The 18,750-nt window shown below is 46.8% G+C and overlaps 2 protein-coding genes across 5 annotated transcripts in view; one reads left to right on the forward strand and one right to left on the reverse strand.

The window, feature by feature from the left end:
• Positions 1–1,705: 1,705 nt before the first annotated feature.
• RAB19 (RAB19, member RAS oncogene family) lies at positions 1,706–8,088 on the reverse strand. 3 transcript variants are annotated; one of them, XM_048830800.2, is made up of 4 exons: positions 7,825–8,088; positions 6,518–6,750; positions 5,061–5,244; positions 1,706–2,340 (listed from the first exon to the last, which is right to left on the reverse strand). In XM_048830800.2, the coding sequence occupies exons 2-4, from the start codon at positions 6,713–6,715 to the stop codon at positions 2,075–2,077; spliced, it is 648 nt and encodes a 215-aa protein (XP_048686757.1). In that variant the 5' UTR covers positions 6,716–6,750; positions 7,825–8,088; the 3' UTR covers positions 1,706–2,074. The 3 variants fall into 3 exon arrangements, with proteins under 3 accessions (XP_048686757.1, XP_048686746.1, XP_048686737.1); XM_048830789.2 differs by lacking the exon at positions 7,825–8,088 and adding an exon at positions 7,427–7,780; XM_048830780.2 differs by lacking the exon at positions 7,825–8,088 and having other exon boundaries at positions 6,518–7,780.
• Positions 8,089–8,676: 588 nt separating this feature from the next.
• SLC37A3 (solute carrier family 37 member 3) overlaps positions 8,677–18,750 on the forward strand; it is a 48,618-nt gene continuing 38,544 nt past the window's right edge. Inside the window, exon 1 of one of the 2 annotated variants that reach the window (XM_048830828.2) lies at positions 8,677–8,735. The gene's annotated coding sequence lies outside the window, so the exon portion shown is untranslated. Of the gene's footprint in view, positions 8,795–18,750 lie in introns of both variants that reach the window. The other variant, XM_048830821.2, reaches the window with a different exon arrangement.

Genomic DNA, 18,750 nt, shown 5'->3' on the forward strand with positions numbered 1-18,750 from the left:
AGTTAAATAGGAGGGAATGGTAAAGAGGAACAAGTGATTAAAGGGGCTGGATAGACTAATTGAAGCAGCATGGTTGGTGTAACTAATTGACAACCAACATAGGCTGTAACTTTCCATTAGGTCTACCCACCTAGGGGGGAATAGAATTATGCAGACAAGTATGGGGCTGACAAGGTAAATGTAGGCTAAATAGCAAGTGGTAAACGTGACTGCTCCAGCTGTAGCCAGTGGTAGGAATCCCCCATTACTTCAGATCTTAGCTGCCATGCTGTTCTATGAACTAACATTAGGAACATTAACAGTTCTGTTTAACAAACAAGAAGAAATCGGGCCAGAGGAAGTTTCACTGGGTTTAAATGTATGACCAACAAACCACAAGCCTTCAATCTAACCGTCAACTTTTAAAGTTTTTTGCTTGATCAGACAAGCCTTTTCATAAAGGAGAGATTCTGCCACCTGTTATTCAAAAGCAGAGCAGAAAATGTGAACCTTAAGCTACCAAGGGCACTTTACCACACCACTTTCTAGGACCCCTGTGCATTATAAGCAGGCCTGTATTTTATTCTAATAAAGTGGGAATTCTAGCTTGTAATTCACCAGTGACAGCATAACTAAAGAGGTATTTGAGTAGAGTACAGAGGGACACAGTTAATGTTTTTTAGGGCTATGCTTTGAGTATCCCTTGGGCAATCTCATCAGAAAGGGTTACAAACTGGTATTGTCTCACCTCCCCCAACCACTAGTTTGATATTATGGAGTTAAAGGAACAGTTTCCTGAAGGCTTCCACTGAACTGGAATAGGAGACCTACACAAGTAGAAGCTTCTTTGTCAGGAATGGCAGAAATGTGTGTACAGTTAACAACATTATAGCAGCTCTCCCCTCAAATTTCTCATGCGACTTCTCCCAAAGCAGTGAAGAAATTCTGGGTTTACAGAGAAAGCTAGAATCAATTTGCAGAGCATACAGTTTTGAAATGTCATGACAGGAAACACTGACACCCACTTGCTGAAGATAAGCTTCACAATACAAAAGTTTGATTGAAACCAGTATTGGGGCCAGCTTTTGGTGGACAATGTTTTACTGCAAAAATGCAACCCAATAGCAGTACTAAGGGCATCCCCATCCTCTTTCATTACTGAAAATAAATTATAGTGAGCCATTCTACCTGTCTAACCAAAAGCCTGAAAGCTCTCTTTGAGTTCTAAGACTAAACTATGGTGTCATTTCCACAACCTGATCAGCAACGGTTTTAGATGGGATTAGTCAATTCCTTTCATTTTAAGCAAGGGATTAGTAAGAAATAATAGGGAGTCTTTCAGCTCTAATTTGAATTATGAACTGCAACCACCAAAAAGTGGCCTTGGTACGAGTCAGTGTCAGCAGAAAGACCAAAGAAGATTGAAGGCAGCTCTTCTCACCCATTGAAGTTGGGAAAAAGTCTTGGGAGTACCCCTAGGGCCACTCACATACCAGTCAGATTATTCTGGCTGCTATATAAGCAATAGGGATGGAGGCTAAGTTGTGTGGCAAAGGGAGGACGATAGACATGGCAGTATTGTCTACCTGATCAAAATACCAGTAATAAGTTATGGCGCTGTATCTGCCACAGATCTGCCATCAGCATCACCCTGAATGGAGATCTGAACACTTGAGTAATGCAAGCCAAACAGCCATGAATAAAAAAAGTATAAGTACGCGTGTCACACATTGTAAAGCTATTTATGAAGACCAAAGAATTTGATCTACAGCAGGATGTGTATCCTAAAGGAAACAGCACAAAACCTGGTTACAGTCAGCCTCTGGCACAGCCAGAAGACTATTCAGAGAGTCTATTCAAAGGCAGTTTCACAGTTCTCTTCAGGCTAGCAGCACCTAGTCTTTGCTTAAGTACCAACAGCTGCCATGTTCAAGGCAATCCAGCACATTTGACTATTGCAACACCTATCTCCTGGAGAGTGTTACAGGCCAAAACGGCAAGGTAGTGATACATTATAATGATGGTTTGAGGCCAAACAGGAAACATATGGAATCATCAGCCACACCTTCACAGCTTTTATGATTGAGACATCTCATCAGCAAGAGCACTGGGACTTCTCTGTTCTTGGACTATCAATCACCGGCCTGGAATCCAGATAGATGCTGTTTGGAGGATGCTCCCCATGAAGCTGCAAGGTGTTGCGGGCTATCAGCTCCTTTGCCATCAATGTAAATACCTCATCTACATTCTGGGCCTCTTTGGCTGAAGTCTCCAACACAGCCAATAGCCCATGCTTCTCTGCCAGTGTACAGGCATCTTCAAAAAGGACTTGGCGGTTCTCCGCTACATCCGATTTGTTCCCTTTAAATAAAAAGGCTTCCATTAATGGTCTGCATTCTAATGTATGAATTGCAGACAATGCAATTGGTTAGTTTCCCAATATTTTTATTTTTTTTTAATATTTATTTTTTAAGAGATTTTGTGCTGAGGAATAAAATTATGCCAAACAAGATTTCTAGTGAGCAGAACATGAAACACTAAAACCAAGAAAGTTTCATGCATGGAAACATCAACTTTTTGGGGCCTGTGGTGAAGGTTACCAAATTCATGCTGCAAATTGTTAATACATTTTCTTGCTCATGGATTTGCTTTAGGGAAATGGTGCCAAAGCACTGACTTGGAAAGAATTAGATTCACCTACTACTTTGTAACTTCTTAGAGGTTTTGCCGAGTTAGATAATTCAGTTTAGACAGGTGTTTTCTAATGTGGCTATTTTTTCTTTCTAGGTAGGTTAACTGTTAAAGTGATCTCACACAAAATGCCAATATATTGTGCACAATATAGCTCCTTATAAAACATATCTCCCACATGTTCCAAATATCTCTGTTAATTTTCTCATCAGTATCAAATGTCTATTCAGAAGACCATTAATGGAAGCCATATATATTCTGGTACTACCAATTAATTTGGCCTATATCTTTAGGTGGATGCTGAGATCCCAGCACCAATACTGGGATATTGCTGGACTAATTCAGGTCTCCTATGTGAAAACAGGAACGTTTATAGCCTCAGCCCGTGGTAAGGACTACCTTCCCAGTTTTGGATATTAACAAGATCCAGTATTACAATTAAGGAGTTTTTAGGTAAAGTCAGAAGATACATGAACCTATCACTGTTGGCTAGCTTAATATGGGCTACAATTTAAATATAAATAAGCAGCAACTTTGCATAGGCAGACTGACTGTATAACAGTTCTATCAGTATAAATCAAAATTTAGTCCAAAACCAGAATACACCTCAAGCTAATAAATAGGCTTGGAAGGATTAGATTTATCAGTAAGTGTCATTAAACATCAATTTCACCGTATACACACAAAATGAAAAATATTTCCATTGATAATAAAAGTCTACAGACAGACAGAGTAGGAAAATTGCTGCTTGAGAACTTATTAGAGTTTGATTTAAGGCTATTTAATTTATATATCTATATTTGTTTTGACAATGTGTGTTTTAATGGTTATAAAGTTGCATATCCATCCAAACACAGAGGCTTCTTATAGAACAGATTTTCCTCCCCTGCCTGAACTTCCATATTCTCCTGGCATATACGATATTTTACTAGTGGTAAGTTTCAAATTGCTCAAGGATGTTGAAACTTGTCTTTTCAGCAAATTCAAAACTTATACTTTCAGAAATCATTTTTCTAGAGGGGCTTTATAAAAAAAAACAAACAAAAAAAAATCCCACACCCCAGCTTCATAGCATATCTGTTTATTTTCTTACATGTCTCCTCTCTGTCCCCACCACCCATTTCAGATGTGAAAGGTTAGGAATCATAAGTTATTTTGCATTAGAAATTTATACTAGAATGAATTATTATATAACTGAATAAATGGGAAAGGTTCAGACAGTTTGAATAGCAAGTAAAAGCTAAGCAGTACCAACCTTTGAAATACAGAGTCAATGTTTTATCCTGAGACAATGAATCTATACTGGACAATTTCCAAAGGGTTTAGGGCTTTCTTCATTTGTTTGTTGAGCGTAATAGATTGTGTTTCCATTTCAGGAAAGAAATAAACAGACTAAGGGCTATAGAGTTCAAATGATTCCTATTCCCTTGTTAACACCAAGATCTACAGCTCCATGCAAGTCAGACCTTTTTTTTCATGTCACTTCTTCAGAAGAGGACTAGGAAGGACTTACCTATTTATGAAGAATTAGGAGTATAGTATTTTAAAGCGTATGTTAGCAGGGACTCACAGCTCCCAGAGCCACAGCTACCAAGCTTGGGGGCCCAGCCTTGCCAAGCTACGGGGCCAAGTCAGATTGTTGTTCTGTGGCTTGTATAAATATGCTGCTGTCAGCACTGTGCTGATAACAGAACAGGCAAAAGCGGCAGGCTCTCTCACTTTGCCAGCTCAACCCCCTTTCCTGTGGATGAGAAGAGCAATAACTACAACTTCTGATTGTAGGAGGGAGGGAAGGGAGGAATAACCCTGCTTCCCATCAACCACTCTCCTTGTCCTTGGAGAAAGAAGGTGGGGAACAGGACAGGCAGCCTTCCTGCTCTAGAAGAAGGTCCCCATTGCCAGCCTGTTTCCACTTAGGATCAGCCCCCCTGGGCAGTAGAAGCAAGATCACATCAGTAGAAAGGACACCAGAAGGAGAACATATGGAATATCAGAAAGGGGTTTGAGATGGGTGCATTTTTGCCCATTGACAACTTGTTATGCTCGTGTGTATTGGAACCATTGGGCCAAATTCATCATTTCTGAAAGTGGGCCCATGTCCAGTGACCTCAAGAGAGTTGCCCCGATTAGACTAGCAGTAAGTTTGTTCCATTATAATGGGGCAAAAAACAAGGAATAGGATATGAACACTTGAGGTTGTGAGGGCAATCACTTAATTCCCATTTCCAGCTTAAAAAAAAATAGCTCAAGTTACTACACTCATTCTGTTCTATGTATTTTGAAAAATTGATGTAACTAGAACCTGAGATGAAGTGGGGGGGGGGGGAACGGGGGGGTTAAGGCTATGTATCAAAAATAAAAATTCAAATAGCAAAAAGTTTGACTCCTACCAATTAACATCAGGACTAAGTTAGCAGCTCCATATTTTTCAATTTCATGAATCCAATGAGGAATAGATTCAAATGTGGACCTCTTGGTAAGGTCATAGGCAAGGATGGCACCATGGGCACTGCGATAGTAACTCTGAGTTATCGTCCGGAAGCGCTCCTGGCCTGCAGTGTCCCATACCTGAATCTGGAGGAGGAGAGAAAAAAAGAAGTAATGCCAGTGAAGTCTGAATGCCACTTCAGAGGTTGCACTGGAATTTATGATATTCAATACTCCTAGGTTTTATCTACCCTCAGGGTATGGCTACACTGGAGATCTTACAGGAGTGCAGCTCCACTGATGCAGCTGCACTGCTGTAAGCTCTGTAGTGCAGACGCTCTAGACCAATTGGAGAGAGCTCTCCTGTTGACTTAATTAATCCACCCGCAACCAACAGCAGCAGCTATGTCAGCGGGAGAAGCTCTTCTGCCGACATAGTGCTGCGCACATCAGTGCTTAGGTCAGTGTAACTTAGGTCACTCGGGGCAGGGTGGCTTATTTAGTGACATAAGTTTTGCAGATATATGTGGAAGTGTAGACAAAGCCCAAGGCTACAACCGCTTTAGTGAACCTACTGACAACATGGTTTGGTTTTGCCAGTGTACATGTGAAAAACTATGTTATAACCAAGGTGCAGCATGGTTATAACACAGTTCAGGCTGGTCTGTGCAGACAGAACCAAACCATGCCATAATGTGGCTTGGACATTACTCCAGAGGAATTATGTTCCCTAACTGATTTGTAACTGTATTATGGAGAGGGCTAACATGTTGTGGCCTTAGGAGTGGGAGGGAAAAAAGAGACAGTATCTTGTGCAGCCCAGGTATGGAAAAGGATGAAATCAATCAGTCTGTTCTATAGCCAAATACCCTGGGCTGAGCTGGGAGGAAGCTGAGCACTGCTCCTGTAACCAATAGGAAGCTGGGGGGGGGGGGGCAGTGCCTGGGGGTAGCAGCCCACCAAGGCCCCCCAGCACACCCTACTTAGAAGCCCCAGGTAAGCACCACACCCCCTTCCAGAGCCTGCACCCCCGCCCCTTTCCCACACCCCCCCTCCTGCTCCTAAACTCCCTTCCAGAGCCTGCACCCTCTCCTCCTGCACCCCCAGCCCACACACCCCCTTACACTGCCAAGCTCCCTCTCTCTGCACCCTAAACTCCCTTCCAGAGCCTGCACCCTCACCCCAGAGCCTGCACCCAAACTCCATCCCAGAGCCCAACCTCTCACCCCTTCTGCACCCAAACTCCCTCCCAGAACCTTAGGCAGGTGGGGGGCAGAGTTTGGGGAGGGGGGGGGCGGGTTCTGGGCACCACCAAAAGGTCTACAAATCTGCCGCCCCTCCTCCTTCAGTGCTGATCAGGATGTCGAGTCCTAACTGTCCCCTGCTCTGGGTCACCACGGAGCCTGTGACTGCCACTAACCTTCACCTTCTTGCCATCGATCTCCAGCGAGCGCACGGTGAAGTCCACCCCGATGGTGTTCTGCTGCTTCTCGTGGTACTGCCCCGACTTGAAGCGGTGCACCACGCAGGTCTTCCCCACGTTGGAGTCTCCGATCAGGATGATCTTGAACAAGTAGTCGAAGGCTTCCTCCGACTCGGAGCTGGAGAAGGACATCATCCTCCTCCTCCCCCCCTCAGCTCAGCCTGACCCCCCTGGGAGGGAGCACAGAGAGGGCCTTCAGAGCCCTGAGCGCCCCAGGGCATAGCCGCCCGTGTTGCCCGTGGGGCGAGAACTGCGGCGTGCGGCTTCCCCCACAGGCCATATAAAGCGCAGAGCCCGCGGGCTGCTCCAGAGCCGCTGGCACGCGAGGGACACGCCTCTCCCGCCGAGCAAGGAGCCGCCTTTCCTTCCCCTTCCCGCCAAAGGCTTCTGCCTCCTCCCTCGGGAGTCGCTTCGGGGGAGGGAGGGAGGGGGGGAGAGTTTAATGAGAGCTGCGGCCTGCCCTCGTAGGCAGGCGGGAAAAAAACCACGCGCCTGGCGTGGCGAAGTGGCTTAAACACCCAGAAAGACAGAAAAACCCCACCCCACCCCACCCCAGTTCCGGAAAGCGCAGCTTCACCTCCACATCAGAGTGTGCCGAAGCCACGTGTCTTCCCCGCGCCCTTTTCCCCCACGGCACCGAGTCCATCTTAGCTTGTTTTCTTCCACAACTTCTCCTACCCGGCGTTGACGTTAGCGCCGGCCGGCCGGCGACCCGCTCTGCCTTCTCCACCGGGACCAAGCGGGGCTGGGAGCTACGGGGGCGTTGAGCCGCCCGCAGCCAGAAGCGCCCCAGCCACCTGCTACGCGCAGCGGTTTACTCACCTGTTACTCACCCCGTTCTCTTACCTGTGCGAACAGGTACCGCTGGCTCGCTTTGTACCCTCGCCCGCCCCTTCTGGCCTTTTCCTCACTGCCTGCCGGGAAACGTAGTTCGGAGACAGGCCGAGCTCTTTCGGGCAGCCTCTCTCGCCACCCCCCAACAAGGTGCTAAGTGCCCCGGCACAGTGGGAGCGAGCGAGCCGGTGTGGGAACAGGCCGCCTGCCAAGTCTCCCCGCCCCCCGGAATATTTCTGCTGTGGCGTGCGGGCAGAATATGGGGAAAGGAGCGCAGCAAACGCTCACAGAGCAGCCCCCATGTGCGTCTGTGGCAGACCTCTCCCCTCCCTGCAGATGTCAGAGTAGCAGCCCTGTTAGTCTGTATCCGCAAAAAGAAAAGGAGGGCTTGTGGCACCTTAGAGACTAACCAATTTATTTGAGCATGAGCTTTCCTGAGCTACAGCTCATGTATCAGAGTCTTCTTCAATGGCCTTCGATAGGGGCTCCGTGTGACACGTGCGAGGGGCAATGAAATGATTCGCTCGGAGGGTCGCCGGGGTGGTCCCTTTCTCACAAGGAGAGGGGCGGTAAAAGGAGACGGCTCTGGGTGGCAGGGCGGCGCAGGGCCGGCGGCGAAGTGCTGAGCCGGGGAAGGGGGCCCGGGGTTGTTGGTGGGGAATGGGGGGACCCGGGCTTCCCCTGCGACTGGGAACCGGGCTAACCGGGGCTGCCAGGGGCTTGCCGCTGGACGAGGTGTTTCTGCCGTGACGTCATTAGCCGCTGGACACTGACCCCCCCCGCACAGCTGCCCGCCGGAAAGCGACTGTGTGCCGAGCTGCCGTGGCAACGGGGTTTTTGGGTCACGCTTCACTCCCCAGGCCTAAGAACCGGGTTTCCCTTAAACGTGGCCTGGGAAGTTTGTCCAGCTAGCAGCCCTCCCAGACTACAGCGGTCCCGGGGCTTTATCGTCTCTCCCTTGCCCTGGGTGAGCCCTTTGGGGGGCCCAAACCCTGCCCGCGCTTTCTAAAAGGCTCCGCGGGGGTCTGGTGGGAGGAGAAGGACTAAACATAACAGTCCCATGGGTGTGCACGGTGCGGGACGTGGGAGTGACACTGGGAAGGGGATGCAGCAGCAGCAGCAGCAGCCACACAGCCCGTGGGCAGCTCGGTAGCGTGCCCGCTGTTGCCTGCGTGCGGGGGGGAGCTCAGCCGGGCGGAGAGCGATGTAGCTGGGCAAGGACTACAACTCCCAGCATGCGCTAGGGTGGCGCGGGTGGTCTCCCCCCCCGGAAGAGACGGGATCACGTGACTTCCTGTAGCTGGCCTGGAGGTGCTGGCAGGTGAGCTGCGTTGACGTGGAAGGAGTCGGTGGGAAGCTTTTGAGCGCGTGAAGAGGGAGGTGAGCGCCGGGCCTGGCCTTGTGCCTGGGGGGGAAGGGAAAAGCCCCCCCCCGTTTCACTGCACTCAGGGAGTGGGTGGGGGGCGATCTGCCTGCAGCTGCCATGTGGCCCCTCTGCTTCCAGCTGGGGCTGAGCCTCACCCTCTCTAATAATGGACTTCTTTGCCCAGGGTGGGGTAAAGTGACCAGACAGCAAATGTGAAAAATCGGGACAGGGTGGGGGATAATGGGAGCCTATATAAGAAAAAGACCCCAAAATTGGGAGTCTCCTGATAAAATCGGAACAGCTGGTCACCCTCGACGGGGGGTATTGCCAGCTTTTCTCCCAGGTGCCATCTGGGAGATGATAGCTCTTCTGTTGCTCCAGAGCCATGGTCTCCTTTGTCTTCTCTTCAGCCAGATGATCCGTGCTGTTTTTGTTCATATCAGTTGGGCTCCCCCTTATTTCCACGTGTGGGGTTTAGGGTCTGTATGGCTCAGGAGTTGTCATTGTTTTCAGGTTTGGAAGAATGGGTTTGGGGATCCTTGATCGGAAACAAAACTTGCTTATACTCAGTAGTGTCTTCCAGCTGAGAATTTTGAAATGCTTTGCGAACTGTAATGCTTCGTGAGTCCTCTGAGGTTAAAAAAAGAAGAAAAAAGCAGTACTCCTGCTCCTAATACACACATTCAGAACCTTTGTGTGCAGAAATGCAGGCCCTCTGCTGCAGGTGTGAAACCAGAGACAATGCAGTATCCTTTGGAATTTAGGCTAATGACCTCTGTGTTCTGCAGCAAACTGCTTTAACAGGAATAGTGCCAATGCTAAACGGTTATAGCTGATTTTGAAAAAGTTAATGAAATAGCAAGTAATGATGCTATGCAAATACTGGTAATCAAACTCAACAATCACTTTTTACTAATAATTCCTTAGCATTGGCTGTTTCAATGAAGGTTTTTTCCAGTAAACTCAATTGTTAAAATAGTCAAGAACAGTGAACAGTTAAAAGAAAGTGTTCAAAAATTTGAGTGAATTCACTGACTGTAGCAGTTATTCATCTCTACTTAGGGGTCACTGTAGATATGTGAAGAAATCTCTCCCTTTTGGAATAACAGTTAAAGCAATTAGAAAACTTGGATGTGTTAAAAATTGAAAATAATCTGGCTTAAGAGCTGACCTGCAAATGGCTATAGAGAGATTTGCTCTTGTACCCTTTTTTTGTTCTTTAACATGTGGAGAGAGAGAGTCTGAAAAGACTTTTTTTTTTAGAAAAAAGCTTTTCTTCTAGTTTTTCACCTTGGAAATATGAAGAATATTAACTTGGGTCTTCTCTAGCTGCTTTGGAGGATCACTGGCTGGTATCAGGAATGTTTGAGTTCTTAACACCTTAATTGAAGTGGGGGAGGAGGGTGTTGAGTCTTTAGCAAAGGCTTATTCAGAATGTTAATTGGTTGAAGTTAAGTATGTATAAACAAACAGACAAGACCATTTTAAACAGTCTTAACTAATACCGTCCCCTCTTAAAGGCTTAGCTTTCACTTACTGGGTTCCTGTCACTTCACTAGTTTGCTCCTATGTATGTGTATGGGGTATGAGGGGGATGTGAGAAAACCTGGATTTGTGCAGGAAATGGCCCAACTTGATTATCATGCACATTGTGTAAAGAGAAAAGGAGGACTTGTGGCACCTTAGAGACTAACCAATTTATTTGAGCATGAGCTTTCGTGAGCTACAGCTCACTTCATCGGATGCATACCGTGGAAACTGCAGCAGACTTTATATATACACAGAGAATATGAAACAATACCTCCTCCCACCCCACTGTCCTGCTGGTAATAGCTTAAATCCAAGTTAAACCAGAACATCTGGGGGGGGGGGGGGTTAACTGGTTTAACTTGGATTTAAACTTGGAGAGTGGTCAGTTTGGATGAGCTATTACCAGCAGGAGAGTGAGTTTGTGTGTGTATGGGGGTGGGGGGGATGTGAGAAAACCTGGATTTGTGCAGGAAATAGCCCGACTTGATTATGTAAAGAGTTGTCACTTTGGATGGGCTAGCACCAGCAGGAGAGTGAATTTGTGTGGGGGGGTGGAGGGTGAGAAAACCTGGATTTGTGCTGGAAATGGCCCACCTGATGATCACTTTAGATAAGCTATTACCAGCAGGACAGTGGGGTGGGAGGAGGTATTGTTTCATATTCTCTGTGTATATATAAAGTCTGCTGTAGTTTCCACGGTATGCATCCGATGAAGTGAGCTGTAGCTCACGAAAGCTCATGCTCAAATGAATTGGTTAGTCTCTAAGGTGCCACAAGTACTCCTTTTCTTTTTGCGAATACAGACTAACACAGCTGTTACTCTGAAACTCGTCACCATAGTATTTTCTAGCCTAGACAGGGCATTAATTCCTAATGTGTAAAAGTCAGGAAAAAACTTGGTTTAAAAAAAAAGCTCAGACCTTCTTTTATACATCATAAAGTATGTTTCCCTTGCCATATACCTGCAGGTCACCTTCAGGAAATGTAGCTGGGATTGAAAAGCTCCAGAGAAGGGCACCTTAGATACAATAAAGATATGTGCTCTATAAATACTGTAGAGGCCACAGGGTCAAAACTGTGGCTAGATATTGAAAAGAGTGAGGCAACTCTCACCAGTAAGATTTGCATTGGTGTATGCTAAAGCAGTATCAAATAATACTCATGTTTCAGAGCGTAAGCCAGAGTAGTCAATAGATCAGGGGTGGGCAAACTTTTTGGCCCGAGGGCCATATCGGGGTGTGAAATTGTATGGAGGGCCGTATAGGGAAGGCTGTGCCTCCGCAAACAGCCTGGCCCCCGCCCAGTATCCAGCCCTTCCCACTTCCTGCCCCCCTCAGAACCCCCAACCCATCCAATTCCCCCGTCCCTCCGCTTCTTGTACCCTGACTGCCCCCTCCCAGGACCCCCCGCCCCAAACCACCACCCTGGGACCCCACCCCCTATCCAACCCTCCCTGTCCCCTGACTGCCCCCCTGATCCCTATCCACATCCCTGCCAGGCCCCCGTGGATCCCACCTCCTATCCAACCCCCCTCCCCATCCCTGACTGCCCCAACCCCTATCAACATCCCCACCCCTGGCAGGCCCCCCGGGACTCCCACGCCCTATCCAGTCCACCCTGTTCCCCGTCCCCTGACAGTCTTTCCCCACCCCCACCCCCAAACCTTCGCCCCATCCAACTGTCCCCTAACTGTGCCCTGGGACCCCCTGCCCCTTATCCAACCCCCTTACCATGCCACTCAGAGCAGCAGGAGCTCATAGCCCCAGCACCTGGACGGAGCCAGCCGCGCTGCCCGCGTGGCGGCCTATCTGCACAGGAGGAGGGACAGCAGGGGAGAGGCCAAGGGCTAGCCTCCTCAGCCAGGAGCTCAAGGGCCGTGCAGGACAGTCCCGCGGGCTGTAGTTTGCCTACCTCTGAAATAGATGGACTGAGGGTCAAATCTGGACCACCAGATGCTTTTGAATTCTTTTTATTTACTTATTGTTATGTTGTTTTTTATTTTCTCTGAAGTCTGGACCTTGACTATACATTGACCAAGAAATTTGGATCTTCACAAAAAAATAATTGACTATCCCTGTAAACTGATCACATCAGGAAGGATTTTTTTCCCTCTCTGTGCCATTGACAAATTGCATTATAGGGTGCTTAGGTTTCCTCTAAAGAACTGGGTATTTTTCATTGCTTGGTGGCTAGGTGGGTGGATGGACAAAGATGTCAGGATATCTAATTTGATGTATGTGACGTTATTGACGTGAACTAGGATAGAACATTGTTGCAACCAAGGTCCTGTAGTGGCACCAGATCTTGTATAAAGGGGGTCAAATAAGGTGTCTCAGACAAGGTTATGTCTTGCTGGTTACGATTATGCTATCTATATGTGTGTATCATTTTTGTAGTTAAAGTTATGAATATTGTGTCTGTATTTCAAACTTATGCTATTCTTCTGGGTGACACCGCAGACAAGTTGGTGTCAGCTCTGCCTAGCCTGCTGGATGGCCCATTAAGGACCATCAGATATACAAATGACGTATTGAGAGAAGGCAGACACGCCTTGCATCTTAGCAAGATATGCAGGGACATGCCTACGGACAGAACTCTGACTTTTTTCCTTGCCATGTGTGGGACAACTTGTCTTTGGAACAAAGAAAGACCACACAGCAAGAGAATATAAAAAGCTGCTGCTGAACTTTGCTACACTGAAGCTTTGAACCAAGGACTGAAAGACCCATCCCAGCTGTGTATGTACTCCAGAGACTTGATTTGAACCTGCAGTTTATTCTATCACTGCTACAAGCCTGAACCAAGAACTTTGCCATTACTGTATGTAATTGATTCCATTTAACCAATTCTATCTCTCATCTAGATCTTTTCCTTTTATGAATAAACCTTTAGATTTTAGATTCCAAAGGATTGGCAACAGCGTGATTTGTGGGTAAGATCTGATTTATATATTGACCTGGGTCTGGGGCTTGGTCCTTTGAGATCGAGTGAACCTTTTTCTGTTACTGGAGTATTGGTTTTCATAACCATTCATCCCCATAATGAGTGGCACTGGTGGAGATACTGGGAAACTGGCGTGTCTAAGGGAATTGCTTGTGTGACTTGTGGTTAGCCAGTGGGGTGAGACCAAAGTCTTCTCTGTTTGTCTGGTTTGGTTTGCCTTAGAGGTGGGAAAAACCCCAGCCTTGGGCTGTAACTGCCCTGCTTGAAGCAATTTGTCCTGAATTGGCACTCTCAGTTGGGTCCCGCCAGAGCCAGCATCAATAGTCAGTGGTGTGGTTGGCAGGATCCACAGAACCAGGTCAATTAAACTTTGGGTCAGAATCCCACGCTATCCAAATTTGAATTTTGGTATTGAGAGTTTGATTGGTTAAAGAGCAGTTACAGTGGGTGAGCAAAGAGCATATGAGGGCCTTGGCAAAAAAGCTCTGGAAGATCTGTGTTCAGAAAAGGGGATAAGCTTTAGAAAGAAAGCTACAAATCAAGAACTGAGAAATCTGTTCGTGGCCAGTAATCAGGAGGCAGGAGCACAGCCCTTACCTGAGGCTACAGAAGCTGCAGAAAAAATTAGAGTAAAATTAAATTTTCCACTGAATCCATCCGATGAAGTGAGCTATAGCTCACAAAAGCTTATGCTCCAATAAATGTTAGTCTCTAAGGTGCCACAAGTTCTCTTTTTGAGGATATAGAGGAGTTTTTGTCTACCTTTGAACGGCTCTGCAATCTGTACCAGATCCCCAATGATCAGACTGACTGGAAAAACCAGGGAGGTATTTAATGAACTGGGGGAACAAGAAGCCTTGGATTATGAGCGGTTTAAAGATTCTGTGTTGAGGTGGTTCAAGGTTACTCCCGATTCTTACAGAGTTAAGTTTAGAAAGTTTAAAATGTCTAATGATTGTACTTTTGTAGGTTTCAGAGTAGCAGCCGTGTTAGTCTGTATTCGCAAAAAGAAAAGAAGTACTTGTGGCATCTTAGAGACTAACAAATTTATTTGAGCGTAAGCTTTCGTGAGCTACAGCTCACTTCATCGGATGGATTCAGTGGAAAATACAGTGGGGAGATTTATATACATAGAGAACATGAAACAATGGGTGTTACCATACACACTGTAACCGGAGTGATCACTTAAGATGAGCTATTACCAGCAGGAGAGTGGGGGGGAAAAAACCTTTTGTAGTGATAAGGTGTGCCATTTCCAGCAGTTGACAAGAACGTCCGGGGAACAGTGGGGGGTGGAGGCGGGGAATAAATATGTGGAAATAGTTTTACTTTGTGTAATGAGCCATCCACTCCCAGTCTCTATTCATGCCTAAGTTAATTGTATCCAGTTTGCAAATTAATTCCAATTCAGCAGTCTCTCGTTTTGAGTCTGTTTTTGAAGTTTTTTTGTTGAAGTATTGCCACTTTTAGGTCTGTAATCGAGTGACCAGAGAGATTGCAGTGTTCTCCAACTGGTTTTTGAATGTTATAATTCTTGACGTCTGATTTGTGTCCATTTATTCTTTTACGTAGAGACTGTCCAGTTTGACCATTGTACGTGGCAGAGGGGCATTGCTGGCACATGTGGACACCATCGTAGGGCCTAATCACATTGGTATGTGCAGGTGACGAGCCTCTGATAGTGTGGTTGATGTGATTAGGCCCTACGATGGTGTCCACATGTGATATATACCATCATGCGCCAGCAATGCCGCTCTGCCATGTACGTTGGTCAAACTGGACAGTCTCTATGTAAAAGAATAAATGGACACAAATCAGACGTCAAGAATTATAACATTCAAAAACCAGTTGGAGAACACTGCAATCTCCCCACTGTATTTTCCACTGAATACATCCGATGAAGTGAGCTGTAGCTCACGAAAGCTTATGCTCAAATAAATTTGTTAGTCTCTAAGGTGCCGCAAGTACTCCTTTTCTTTCTACTTTTGTAGAATGTGCTCATAAGCTGATGGGTTTTGTTAAAAAGTGGGTTGTGGGAGCAAAGGTGCAGGGGAGTTTTGAAAAACTGCTGGATTTAATAACTTTGGAACAGTTCTTAGACATTGTGCCTGACCATGTGAGAGCAGACTGTGTGTGATAGGGACCCTGAGTCAGTCCTACGGGCTGCAGAGATAGCAGATGCCCATACCCAAAACGGGGCTCAGGAAGGGTATAAACCCCAGGGAAAAATTAATCACCAGGTTCCCCAGTTCAAGAGGAGGGAAGGATTTAAAAGTAAACCTGGCCCTGACTATTATAAAAGAGCTCCTGGGGGCCCAGAGGGTAGGAACTCTCACCATGAGAATAAACAGGCTGAATGCTATCACTGTGGTGTGCTTGGCCACATGAGACCAGATTGCCCAACCCTGAAGGGCAGCCCAAAACCAGCAACCCCAAATGCCGTGGCAAATGCTAATCCTGTTGTTATAAACTCACAGGCAAGCCACACAGAGCCCAGCACTGGTGCCCTGTGTGCAAATGATGTTTCTGTGGTGTCTGAAGAATTTGACCTTAAAACTCATTAAAGCTAAATATGGGAAAAATAATGCAGATTTTATTAGCAGTGCAGAAGTGAATGGAGTAAGGTGTATGGCATGGAGACACGCCACAGCAGATATTACTTTGGTTAAAGCAAGTCTTGTCAGGGAGGAAGATTATTGGCTAGATGAAAGTGTAACTGTTGTAGCCCTATATGAGTATTCTGTTAGGGTGCCTTTGGCTAAAATCCACCTTAAATGGAAGGGATTTGAGGGCACCATGGTTGTAGGAATGAAGAACACAATCCCTAAGGATCTTATGATTGGAAATGATATTAAAGCTATGTTCAGTCAAGTTAACACAAACCAGGCACAGGAGAGGATTAATCCTAAAGTTGTGTATATGGAGGGCTTTTCCAGAAATTTGTCTTTGGAAAGTAGCTGTTTGTCTGTGAATGAAGTTTCTGAATGTCTGTCTAATATCTCAGAAGTGAATCTGGAATTAGATCAAGCACAGAAAGAACTCATTGGTCAGGACAATGTTTCTCAGGAGCAGATTAAAGTGGATGGTCAGGTTGAAGCCCTAACTGAGGAAGGAAAGGGTAGATTTTTGATGGGTGATGGATTGTTGGCTAGTACAGCTTGTAAAAGTGAACCGGAAAAGGGTACCTTTGATTTGCTGGAAGTAGCTCAGGGTAGTGAGAAGAGCAGCAGTTTGTCTGTGGGGCGTGGCAGTGTGCCTGGTAAGGAAAGTTTGGATGAGCCTAGGCAGCCTTATGAGGGGATGGCTTTGTCTAGTCAGCAGTTTGGGAAGGTGAGGATAGTGGAAGATGAGTGTCCCTATACCTTACCTGTTAACCTGTATGGAGAATTGTGACAGTGAAGGAACTGTGCCTGTGTCTGTCAGGGGTATTGACTTGCCTATGGAGGGAGCTACCCCAGTCTCCAAGCAGTCGTCTGTGTACAGCCCTGTGTGCTGGGACAAGGGAAATGAGATCCCACATTTGCGGCACTTGCAGCTGCATTGGGAGAGGTGCATTATGGGCAGCTATCCCAGCATGCAAGTGACTGCAATGTGCTTTTCAAAGGGGGGCGGGGCGTGGAGTGTGACAGGGAGTGTGTTGTGTGTATGTGGGGGGGAGAGAGAGTGGGTTTTGGGGCGGGGGCTAAGAGCATGTCCACATGCTGTCTTGTAAGTTCAGACAGCAGCAGACCTGCCCCCCCTCCCCTCCCCACCTCCCTCTCTCACACACAGCATTCCACAATTATGGTTGCTTTGTCTCGGAGCAGATAAGCAGAAATGGAGCTTTCAAAGGGCATATCCGCATTCCTGCAGCGATTCCAAAACAATGAGAAGAGTGGCCACTTAACTTAAGGGGATTATGGGACGCTTCCGGAGGCTGATCAGAGCGCAGTAATGCAACACCTCATTCACACTGACGCCCGGGCATTTCAGCCAAGACACAACAAGTGTTAATCTTCTCGCCGAGGTGGAGTACCAGGAGCGCTCTAGCCATGTAGTCAGAGTGCTCTACGTGCCAGTGTGGACGGATAGTGAGCTAGGGTACCCAGGGCTCCTTTAACGTGCTCTAATTCGCAAGTGTAGCCAAGCCCCAAGACTCGCCCAATAGTCTGGTTTGAACCAGAGTTTCATGTCTGAGGTGAGTGCTCTCACTGTCAGGCTAATGGCTATTCTGAGGCACATGTACACACTGTATCCTTCCATCTCCCCAACCAGCCCTAGTTATAACCTGCAGGTAGATTTGCAGTCAAAAGATGGTTGTTGCTGTGTATTTCTCTTCTTCCACTATTCCCAGGGTAGGTGCTTTGCCTATTTAAAGAAACGAACCAACCCCAGAACACTTTGCCATTTAACATCCATCAGCACTTTTAGTGGCTATAGCATATTTAGTGCCAGGCATGTCTGCCTTAGGAGACCTTAGCAGTAAGATTTTCACTGCGGAGGTTCATTTAATGGAATCTTTTTTTAAAAAAATATTGGACAGAAGAGGAAAAAAAGAACCTGTGGAGTAGCCATGGGATGGGGATTTCCATAAACATTTTGCTTTTCTGCCCTAGGGTTCAAGTAAGAAGTAATGCATCAGCCAGTAACCCAGAAAAGAGGGAGGGAGACAGACTGGGTGGTGAGCGTTAAGCGCTCCAAATTGGATTGTGTGGCTGAAAATTTGAGATGCGTCCACTTTACTTTCGTCCTGTCAAACATACAAAGCATCACAAAGGCATCTGCACATGTGAAGGAAGACAGAGGAATTCTGTGTTTCTCCTGTCCCACTAAGTTCTCTTTGGTAAACTGGCTCACAGCCCAAAGGAGGAATGTTTCCTTAGCTGGAATTCAGAATGTGTGGTGGGTTTCAGTGCTGTTTTGCAACACTGCTCCCACTGAATGGTTTTCTAGTTTGATTTGGCTAGCCAATGTTGACACGGCTAAATCACAAGTCTCCCCACCCATGCAGTGTTTTAAATGTTTGTATAGCACAGTGTATTGACACTTTTTTTATTTGCATAAAAGAAACTGTGGGAGGGAAAGGGAGTGTTAACTAGCTGAAAATTGGCTGGTAATACTAATAGCTACTGTTAATATTCCCAGAGCCAACTTTATAGCAGTGTCAAAGATATGCTTTCTAGAGAACAATCCAGCCCTGGTGGGGCACAGGGGATGTATTAGAGCAGTATTCACCAACCAGTCGATAGCCATTGACTGGTTGATCCCGGAGACTCTCCCGGTAGATTGCGATCTCTGGCCGCTAAAAGTCTGGCGGCGCAGCAGGGCTGCAACTAGGGCAGGCTCCCTGTCCACCCTGGCCCCATGCCGCTCCTGGAAGTGGCTAGCATGCACCTGTGGGGAGGGACAGAGGTCTCTGCTTGCTGCTCCTGCCTACAAGCACCACCCCCACAACTCCCATTGGCTGAGAATGGGGAACTGCGACCAATGGGAGCCGCGGGCGCAGTGCCTGCAGAGA

This window comes from Caretta caretta, chromosome 1 (genome assembly GCF_965140235.1).
Source record: "Caretta caretta isolate rCarCar2 chromosome 1, rCarCar1.hap1, whole genome shotgun sequence".
NCBI classification, from domain to species: Eukaryota; Metazoa; Chordata; order Testudines; family Cheloniidae; genus Caretta; species Caretta caretta.

Coding starts and splice junctions, on each gene's coding strand:
- RAB19 (XM_048830800.2), bottom strand. CDS start 6,715: ATGATGTCCTTCTCCAGCTCCGAGTCGGAGGAAGCCTTCGACTACTTG. Junction 5,245..6,517: donor TCGATGGCAAGAAGGTGAAG/GTTAGTGGCAGT, acceptor CTCCTCCTCCAG/ATTCAGGTATGGGACACTGC. Junction 2,341..5,060: donor CTTAGTCCTGATGTTAATTG/GTAGGAGTCAAA, acceptor TTTTATTTAAAG/GGAACAAATCGGATGTAGCG.